The 10,340-nt window shown below is 41.0% G+C and overlaps 1 protein-coding gene across 2 annotated transcripts in view; it reads right to left on the bottom strand.

Annotated features, from left to right (window-relative positions):
- Positions 1–9,618: 9,618 nt before the first annotated feature.
- Positions 9,619–10,340, bottom strand: part of LOC107464495 (uncharacterized) — a 26,895-nt gene continuing 26,173 nt past the window's right edge. For both annotated transcript variants that reach the window (XM_052253610.1, XM_052253611.1), the window contains one exon: positions 9,619–9,834. In XM_052253610.1, the coding sequence (XP_052109570.1) occupies positions 9,656–9,834 (179 nt within the window). In that variant the 3' untranslated portion in view covers positions 9,619–9,655. The remainder of the gene's footprint in view (positions 9,835–10,340) is intronic.

Genomic DNA, 10,340 nt, shown 5'->3' on the forward strand with positions numbered 1-10,340 from the left:
CTAATCTTATTCCTTTCATTATATGACATTTACGTAAATAAAGTAAGATTTTATTAAACGTTTGACTTTTTAATCTTGCTACTTTAATTTCTTTATACGAGAAAAACTTATTTAGTTATTTTCAAACATTTCAACTTGTTGAGCATGTTCATATCTAGGACAAAATATATCTATTAGTTCGAATTATTTTTTAAAGTCTTTGAGTGACGTGTATCATATATCAAAAAGGTGAGTTTTATGGTGTTTTTATTACGGTGCTTAAATTGTCTAATTTTTTTTTAAAATAAAAAATTAAATGTTTAAAGTAAAAAATAAATCATGTAAAATTTATTAAATATTATTTATTTACCTTTTTTAGTAACTTAAGTATAAAATGATAGGCCATAGTATTCACCTATCAAAAATGAAGTAAAAATAACTTTTCATACTTTTTAAGATAAATAAATGAAAAATATTCACATAATGACATCTTTATATAAAGATGACATTATAAATTATTAAATGATTAATAAAATATATTTAGTCAAACAACAATTATTTAATAGTGTACAATACTATCTTCATGTGAAGATATTTTTATGAGAGTATCCACCTAAATAAACAACTTAGAATCTTATTCTAAGATCCTCGCTTTTTTTATATTCTTACATGGATGGACTTCTAATTTCTAGTTAATGAAATTCTGTATGTTCACCATCAAAAGTTAAAAAAAAATAGATTTGATCTATTCAATTTTTTTTAATTTATATTTCATTTTTTATTTTAATTTACTTCTTTTTTTAATTTTTTTATTTAAGACTAAAATGGGTCAAGAGACACGGCTATCACACGAGCAAAAGAAGACTGAGTTTATATTTAGAGTTTTATTGTTGTTCCTGTGTGAGAGTTGACTTCGAGGTATAGCACGTCCTGATAACACACAGACTGGCTTTTCTTGGAGTGGAGGGAGAGTAACGTCGTCTTCCACTGGAGGGGCGGCGTTGGGTACCTGAAAAGGGACTCTGACGCTCAAGTAAGTACAAGTATGAGAGAGTTCAGAGGAAAAACTAGAGTGAACGGCGTACCTCTAACTTGAGTATGTGATTCGTATATATTGGAGTTTGTTGAGGGTGGTTACGCGGATTTGTTGGGATGGGTGGAATTTCTATTCGTTGCGTGCTTTATTTTCGGAGTTGAGGAGAGATTTGGGGAGGGCTTATGTGTTAGTTCAGTTCCGAGTTTGTTGTTGTTTTATCCTAACGGATCATAGCCCCCAAGGTTGACCTGTTTCTTGAACTTATGAACAGGTTAAGCTTACACTTGTGGGTTATGACTCGAAACTGAATTTCGCGGGAATTTTGGTTTTTGTGCCGAGCTATAACTCGGAGCCCCCAAGCTTAACTTGTTTACTCCCTTCGTTTTCTTTATTTGAATTTTCGCGTGGAGTGCATTGTAGGAGAGAGAGTTTTTATTTTGGAAAAGGAAACTGCATTTAATGCGTCTTGGGTATTGGAAGGAGTGTTAAGATCAGGCCGTTGATTAAATTTGATATTTTGCACATTGGACGGCTAGGGTTTCTCCTGGGAGGTGTAACGCTTGTAGTAAGGATAGTGGGCTAACTGTTTGGTTTTTTTGTTCTATCCATTTGCATGTGTTTTTTCGCTTTTTCTTCTATCTTGTTCGCGGAAGATGAGCAAATGTTAGTTGTGCTTTTCCCTTGTTTGTTTTGTCTTTGTCGCTTCGTTTTGTCTTCTCTGCTATATTGTTGTTCGAGAAATGGAGAAGGGGAAAAGGGTAGAGGTAGGGTCAGTGGTGAAAACAGAGGTGAAACTTGTTGAGGACGTGTGGGAATGGGATCCAGTTAATCCTTTTTCGTGGGTAGCCGATGTGGTGAAGGGTTATGCTTCTGTGTTTGATGATGAACTTAGTGTTGCCCAGTTGGGTTCTGTTTCTACCTGGGTTAGAGAGGGTAGTAGTGTGAAGCTTAGGTTTCTTCCCTGTACTGCTGACGATCGTGTCTTCCATCGGGGAGAAGGTTTTAAATTCTTTTTCGCCTATAGCTGTATTTTTGTTGACTTGGGGGTTAGATTTCCATTTTCCGAGTTTGAGTGTGGTGTGTTGATGCAATTGAAATGTGCCCCGTCACAGTTACATCCTAACTCTTGGGCGTTCGTTAGGGCTTTCCAGATTTTGATGAGTTGTTTGGAGGTTGAGCCGTCTTTGGAGGTTTTCTTTGCGTTGTTTCAATGTAAGGGGGTTAGGAGGGGGTGTTGGTTGAATTTGGCTAGTGCTCCTGGTCGTGCCATTTTTAGTTTGTATAAGTCTTCGTACAAGGGTTTCAAATAGATGTTCTTGAAGGTTGGATTGTAGAAGGTGAGTATCCATGGTTTGTTGACGAGTGTCTTTTGGAGAGGTTCCCTCTGTTCTGGGTACCGAGGCCTAGGCAGATACTTGGTATGGACAATATGGAGTATATGAATGAAATGCTGGTGGAGTTTCTGGTGAATCATATCTCGTCGTCAAGCTTGCTGTCTGTTGTTGAGCTTCTTGACTTAGAGGGTGATAGTGATGCCCTTGTTGGATATATAGGTAACTGCTTTTGAATATTTTGTGTGTCGTTTATTGGTTTTTTGATAATGACATATTTTCCTTGTGTTGTTATAGTTCAGAAGGCTCTGAAGGTGACTTCGTCTAGTTTGCGGGCTTTCTTCCGGACGAAGAATGTCGAAAAGCAAGGGTCGACTAGTCAAGCCGTGGCTGAGAAGGGTGCTGAGGTCGACCAACCTTCTTTGAAGAGGGTTAAATTTAAAAGAAAAAGAGGTGAGGTAAAGAAGAATAAAAATGCGGCCGAAGAGGAATTGAGGGGCGAGGTTAACCTGGACCAGGTGAAAAGGTTTACAGAGAACCAGAAAGTATTGCATAGCTATAGGGGTGATGACGATTTGACCTCCCTATGGAGTGAGCATTTTCCTTTTACTGTGATGGCGGACGAGTATGTGCAGAATCCTTCCGATGTTAAGCTTATTCACAAAGTGGGTGAGGTTGGAGTTGCTCAGTATTTGCAGGTATAATTGATGGTATTTCTTTGTGTGTTATATTTGTTTTGCTGGTATTGATATTCTTGTTTTTCGTTTAGGTGATTGGGGCACACTTAATGTGTGTTGGTCGGACCGAGGAGTTGAAGTGCTCCAGGGCTGCCTTTGATAAATCGGCGATGGATCAACTTATGCGAGAGAATATGGAAAAAAGTGGTAAACTCCGAGATGCATTGGATTTGGTGGACCAGTTGGGAGAAAAAATTAAAGAGGCTGAGTCGTCCTTGAAGAAGTCTGGTGAGGAAAAGGCTGCTCTAGAAACTAGGATTGTTGAGCTTGGGATTGAAAAGAAACAAGCTGAGGAGGATAAGGAACATCATGGTCTGGAGATGTTTGCAGCTGGGTTTGATAGGGCTGTGGAGCAGGCAAAGTTCTTGTTGCCTGATTGTGATTTGTCAAGAATGGATCCCTGCAAGGTCATTGTTGGAGGTGAGTTGGTTGATGATGATGACGAGGTCGAGGGGGAAGGGGAGAATCCTGCCTCGTAGTGAAAACGTTTGACTTATGTATTTGCTGTGTTAGGTCAGTGTTGCCTTTGTAAAGGCTGACTTTGTTACCTTTTTTGTAAATGTTTTGATTGAAAACTTATTCCTCGGTCAGAGGTGTGGATATGCCTTATTCTGATATATTTTGAGTAAGTATTATGCTTAGTATTGTGTATTGGTGCATTTGTGTAGGTCTTTAGATAGATTGCGTTTGCTGTTTGGGATATTGGGTGGTTATACCCGCGTGTTATCTTTGATGAGCTTTTCTTATCAAAAATGTGACGTTAGAGTTTTGATAAAGTGGTGTAAATAGGAATAGGATAAAAGTATTAATAGATTTGTAAAGTGCGGGGTGGTGTGCCTCATTAAAACCTCTCCAGCAAAACCCTCCTTAGGGAAAAAATCTGGTAGTAGGAAAAAGAGTGCATCACCGTGTCCGACTTATACATTAGCTGAAATATAATTTCAGGGACGATATGTTCCATGTATTTGGTAGGATAGTTCCATCGAGCTTTTGTATCTTGTAAGCCCCCTTGCCGACGACTTTGTATACTTTGAATGGCCCTTCCCAATTCGCACTCAACTTGCCATGTCCGTGTGGCTTTCGTATGTCTTCGATTTTTCTGAGTATGAGATCGCCTTCTGAAAATGTCCTTGGTTTGATTTTCCTGTTATATTTTCGAGCTATAGCCCGTTTTGTTGCTAGCTGTTGTAGTGTTGATTTGTTGTGGTCTTCCTCCATCAGGTCAAGTTCGGCTTTCCTTCTTTCTATGTTGTCAGTTTCGTTTGTATTTGCAGTTCTGTTGCTTTGTAGGGATACTTCGATTGATATCATAGCGTCGCTCCCGTACACCAATCTGAACGAGGTTTCCTTTGTTGAAGACTGCTCCGTGGTGTTGTAGCTCCAAATCACTTCTGGGATGAGCTCGGCCCATTCGCCTTTTGAGTCTTCCAGCTTTTTTCTAAGGCCCTGCAAAATTATCTTGTTGGCAGCCTCTGCTAGACCGTTAGTTTGTGGGTGTTCGACTGATGTAAATTGTTGGGTTATTTTGAAATTTTGTAAAAAATTTGTGAATCATTGATCTATAAATTGTCTCCCATTATCGGTGGTGATGGATTGAGGTATACCAAAGCGACACAGTATATTTTTCCATACGAAAGAAATCATTTTTTCAGAAGTGATTTTTGCTAATGGTATAGCCTCTATCCATTTGGTAAAGTAATCTATAGCAACAATTAAAAATTTGACCTGGCCTGGAGTTGGGGGGAATGGTCCTAGGATGTCTAGTCCCCATTTGTTGAATGGCCAACATACCTCGGATGTGTGTAGTTGCTCGGCTGGGTTGTGGATGATTGGTGCATGTCGTTGGCATTGGTCACAGTGGGTCACTTTACGCATGCAATCTTGTTTTAACGTCGGCCAATAGTAACCGGCTCGCAGGATTTTCGCGGCTAGGCTTCTGCCGCCAATGTGAGTGCCACATACCCCTTCGTGGACCTCGTCCATGGCCAATTTTGCTTCGGCCGTGCTTATGCATCGGAGAAGTGGCCTCGTGAACCCCCTCTTGTATAGCTCGGTCCCTAGTATTGTGTAAAAACTTGCCTGTCTTTTGAATTTTTTTGCGTCTTGAATGTTGTCGGGCATTAGTCCTGTTTTCAGGTAATTTATTATTGGTGATCTCCAGTCGTCTTCCTGTGAAACATTTGCAATTGTTGTTAAGGTGATACTGGGTTCGTCTAGGGTTAGTTGTGACAACACGGGGCTGTTGTATCGACTTCTTGTTGTTGCCAATTTAGAGAGGAAATCCGCTCTGTTGTTTTGTTCCCTTGGTATATGAAGAATATCGAATCTATCGAAACCTTTGGTAAGGTCGTTAACCATTGCATTGTATTTCTCAAGGAGGGGATCTTTTACCTGAAAATTGCCTGTTACCTGTTGCACTACTAAGAGTGAGTCGCATTTGACGTTTATTTTTGTTACTCCCATGGTCTGTGCCAAGCGTAGTCCTGCTATTAAAGCTTCGTATTCTGCCTGGTTATTACTTGCGCGGAAGGTGAATTGTAGTGATTGTTCAAGCTGTGTTCCCTGGCTGTTTTCGAGGAGTATCCCTGCTCCGGAGCCTTTGCTGTTTGAGGCCCCGTCGACGTATAGCGTCCATGGGTCTTCCTTAGGGAATGGGTCTTTTTGTGTTAGTTCGGCGACAAAGTCGGCTAACGCTTGTGATTTGATGGCGTCTCTGGACTGGTATTGGATGTTGTATTCTGATAGTTCGATGGACCACTTGATTAGCCTTCCTGCCAGTTCGGGCCTCGTCAGTATTTGTCTTAGGGGTTGTTCTGTTCTGACTATGATGGTGTGGCTTTGAAAGTAGTGCCGTAGTCGTCTGGCTGTCATAACAAGTGCTAAGGCTAATCTTTCTAGCTTTGGATAGCGGGACTCGGCACCTTGAAGTGATTTGCTGACGAAGTATACCGGATGCTGTTGTTTGTCTATTTCTGTTACCAAAACAGAACTGATAGCATGGTCAGTGATTGATAAATACAAATATAATGGTTTACCTGTTTCTAGCGTTCGGAGGATTGGAGGTGTTGCGAGTAGTGTTTTAAGTTCTGTGAAGGCTGTTTCACACTCTTCGGACCAGTGGAATTGTTCTTGTTTTCTTAATTTTTTGAAGAAGTGATGTGATCGTTGCGCTATACATGGTAGGAACCTTGCGAGTGCTGCAAGTCGGCCGGTCAATTGCTGCACTTCCTTTATTGTCCTCGGACTTTACATATTGAGAATGGCTTGACATTTTTCTGGGTTTGTTTCTATACCTCGGCATGTAAGCATGAAGCCGAGGAATTTCCCACTTTGCACTCCAAAGGCACATTTCTCCAGGTTGAGCTTCATATTATATCTTCGAAGTTGTTAGAAGATCTCTGTTAAGTCGTCGGCGTGGTTTGACGTTTGTGTTGATTTTGCCACCATGTCGTCGACATAGACTTCTATGTTTCGTCCGATTTGTTTTGAGAAGATCTTGTCCACGAGGCGTTGGTAAGTTGCGCCTGCGTTTTTGAGTCTGAATGGCATGACCTTGTAGCAAAAGTTACCGTTGTCAGTGATGAAGGCGGTTTTGTCTTGATCTCCTTCATGCATTAGGATTTGGTTGTAACCGGAGTAAGCGTCCATAAAGCTTAAGCATTGGAAGCCGGAGGAATTGTCCACGAGTTTGTCGATGCACGGGAGGGGGTATGCGTCCTTTGGGCATGCTTTATTGAGGTCTGTATAGTCGACACACATCCTCCATTTGCCATTATTCTTCTTTACCATCACGACATTGGCTAACCACGTTGAATACCTGAGTTCCTTAATGAACCCGGCGGATAATAATTTCTGGGTTTCTTCCAGGGAGGCTGTTCTCTTGTCAGTTCCTAAGTGTCTCTTCTTCTGGGCTATAGGTCAGGTCGATGGGTTGATTACAAGTTTGTGGCAGATAACGTTTGGGTCTATTCCGGGCATATCTGTTGGAGTCCAGGCAAATAAGTCGATGTTTTGGCTCAACAGTTCCACCAGTCGAGTTCGTTTCCGAGGTATGTATATCTATCTTCGTTGCTTTCCAATTGTACTTTGGTGAGGTCGTTGAGGGGCATAGGCCGTTCCTGGTTATTTGTTCTTGGGTCCAAGTCTGCCATGGGAGGTAGCTGGTCTGAGTTATACACTGCTTAGACATATTGCTGGTCGAGGTGTTTTGGTTGTTCGTTTTTTAAACAGGCGTTATAGCATTGTCTGGCCTCCTTTTGGTCTCCGTGGATTTTCACCACCTTATTGTCCTGTGAAATAAACTTGACACACAAATGTACAGTGGAAACAACAGCGTTGAACGCGTTCAACGATGGCCTGCCTAAAATAATGTTATAGGGACTTTTGCAATCTACTATCAGGTATTGTATTTCTAAAGTTTTGCTATTGGGGTAATCCCTAAAAGTAGTTTTAACCAAATATAACCTCGGATAGAGACTCGCTCACCTGAGAAACCTACCAGTTCTCCGGACGACGGTTGTAGGAGTTTGTCACATAAGTTCATTTTCTGGAACGTTGAATAGAACAATACATCGGCGCTGCTCCCTGGGTCCATGAGGATCTTTTTGACCAAGGGTTCTCCGACTTGTGCAGTGATGACCACATGGTCGTCTAGGTTTCGGTCAGCAGCCTTGTAATCTCGGGGTTGAATGATATTCCGGGTTTGTCCGAGTTGTTCGGCCGAGGTATTGTTGATTCTGTCATAGTCATCATGGCTCGGTATGACCTCTTACGGGCCGAGCTCGTGCATCCTCCACCTGCAAAACCACCGGAAATACAATTTATTATTCGGCGGGGTGGGTTGTTATCATTTTCTACCTTTCGCCCCTTGTCTCGGGGGTTGTCGATTGCTTTTTGTTGGTGGCCGAAGCCTTCAGTGTTTTTTCTTTGACTTCGCGCTTCGATGTATTTGTCCAGCAATCCCTGACGTGCTAATTTTTTGAGCACGTCCTTCGCTATCACACAATCATCCGTTGTATGGCCGTACTTTTGATGGAAAGCACAGTATTTGGATTTGTCCACGTGCCTCTGATCCTGGTAGGTGCCGGCTCTGCTTGGTGGTTTGATGAGCTTAGAGTGCAGTATATCCTTCACTATGTCCTCTCTTTTTGTATTAAAGGGAGTGTATGTGTCGAACTTGGGTGTCAGTCTGAATGGCCTTTGGTCTGTCCTGCTGGTTAGATGTCTGCTTCGTTTGTCTTCTTCTCTGTTTTGTGTGGGTTTTTCCGCCCTCCTGAGTGCTCAGAATTCTTCCACCTCAATTTGGGTTGTTGCTTTTTCTCGGAACTCGGCCAGAGTTTTAGGCTTCGCTATGACGATGGACTCTTGGAATTTCCCAGGGCGGAGGCCACTTTTCAGGGCGTGGAGATGGACTTCGGGGTTCAGGTTGGGTATCTCATTAGTCGCTTCTGCGAATCTGGTCATGTAGTCTTTTAGACTTTCGTTTGGTCCCTGTTTGATTGTGCTCAAGTAGTCTGAGTTATGGACGTAGATTTTTTAGGCAGCAAAGTGATTTACGAACTGATCGGCCAACTCGTCAAAACTTGAGATGGAGCCTTCGGGTAAGTTGGAAAACCAGATGAGTGCGGCTCCGTCTAAGAAGGTCGGGAAGGTTCGGCATAGTATAGGGTCGGATTCTTTATTCATAAACATCATAGTGTAGAATTTGGTTACATGGACATTCGGGTCTCCTATTCCGTGGTAAGGTTTTAGGGTTGACGGTAGTGTGAGGTTTTCGGGCATTTTGAAGTTCATAACTGATTTTGTGAAGGGGTTGGTTCTTTTGACTATGGTTTTTGTCGTTTTGGGAGTAGTTTGTTTAGTTTTGGAGGAGTGCTCGTTCTTGTCCTCCTTTTGCTCGGCATTTTTGCGTTCGCCCTTCGCGTGATCGTGTTCCATCTGCCGCAGGAGCTCGGCCATCCTTTGATTCTCGGCCCTGAGAGCCTCATTGATTGCCATCATTTCCGGCGGGTTGACATCGGAGGGAGCGTGGCTATATTCGTCTGCCATTGTCTGTGTCCTGCAAAATAGAGGAGATAAAAAATGCACAGGGTAAAGAAAAAATGGGGTTAAGTAAATCGTGCCCTACGGTGGGCGCCAAATGTTCCTGTGTGAGAGTTGACTCCGAGGTATAGCACGTCCTAATAACACACAGACTGGCTTTCTTTGGAGTGGAGGGAGAGTAACGTCATCTTCCATTGGAGGGGCGGCGTTGGGTACCTGAAAAGGGACTCCGACGCTCAAGTAAGTACGAGTATGAGAGAGTTCAGAGGAAAAACTAGAGTGAACGGCGTACCTCTAACTTGAGTATGTGATTCGTATATATTGGAGTTTGTTGAGGGTGGTTACGCGAATTTGTTGGGTTGGGTGAAATTTCTATTCGTTGCGTGCTTTATTTTTGGAGTTGAGGAGAGATTTGGGGAGGGCTTATGTGTTAGTTCAGTTCCGAATTTGTTGTTGTTTTATCCTAACGGATCAATTGTCTACATGTTATTGTAGCGAAACATATATTATTTCTAACAACACATTCTTCTTTAGTTACCCGCAGGTAGTGGATTAAAGAAAGACAAGAAGTCGCAACATATACACCCTGTCCAGTAGCAGCAAGAACTCCAACAACGTCTATCAACACTTCCTCCCACGCCCGACATATTACTTTGTTCAACCAATCCGTCTAATCCAACATTTGATTCTGATTTTTCTTCCCTATATGCTGTAAATACGCAATAATTCTTTGAAAAGTTCTTCACAAAGTAATAACTTAACAAATAATCAGGATTTTTTTAAAATTAAATCATCCATATCTAAGTATTATTATCAAGAAGAATCAATTAAATGATTGTTCTCTTTTTTCTCTTAAACTTGAACTCAATATATGAAAGGGAGCCACTTAAATAAAGATGCTTAAAACATTTTTGTTAAAAATGTTTTTAATAATTAAAATTCAATATATATAATTAATTAAATCATGTTATTTTTGTCAAAATTAGATCATATAAATTGATTAGCCAAAAAATCGATGAACTAAATATTAATCTATCCAAATTAATATTTTTTTTAAAAAATGGCTACAATACTCTTATTATAAAAATAACTAAAATGCTCTTATTTTATATACGTTAATATTAATTTTGAGAACCCCTAAATCATAACCCTTCTCTTCTATCAACGTCGTTAATGAAATTAAGATTTAGGGTTTTCAAAATTAATATATATATA

The sequence above is a fragment of the Arachis duranensis genome, chromosome 9 (genome assembly GCF_000817695.3).
Source record: "Arachis duranensis cultivar V14167 chromosome 9, aradu.V14167.gnm2.J7QH, whole genome shotgun sequence".
In the NCBI taxonomy this organism is placed as follows: domain Eukaryota; kingdom Viridiplantae; phylum Streptophyta; class Magnoliopsida; order Fabales; family Fabaceae; genus Arachis; species Arachis duranensis.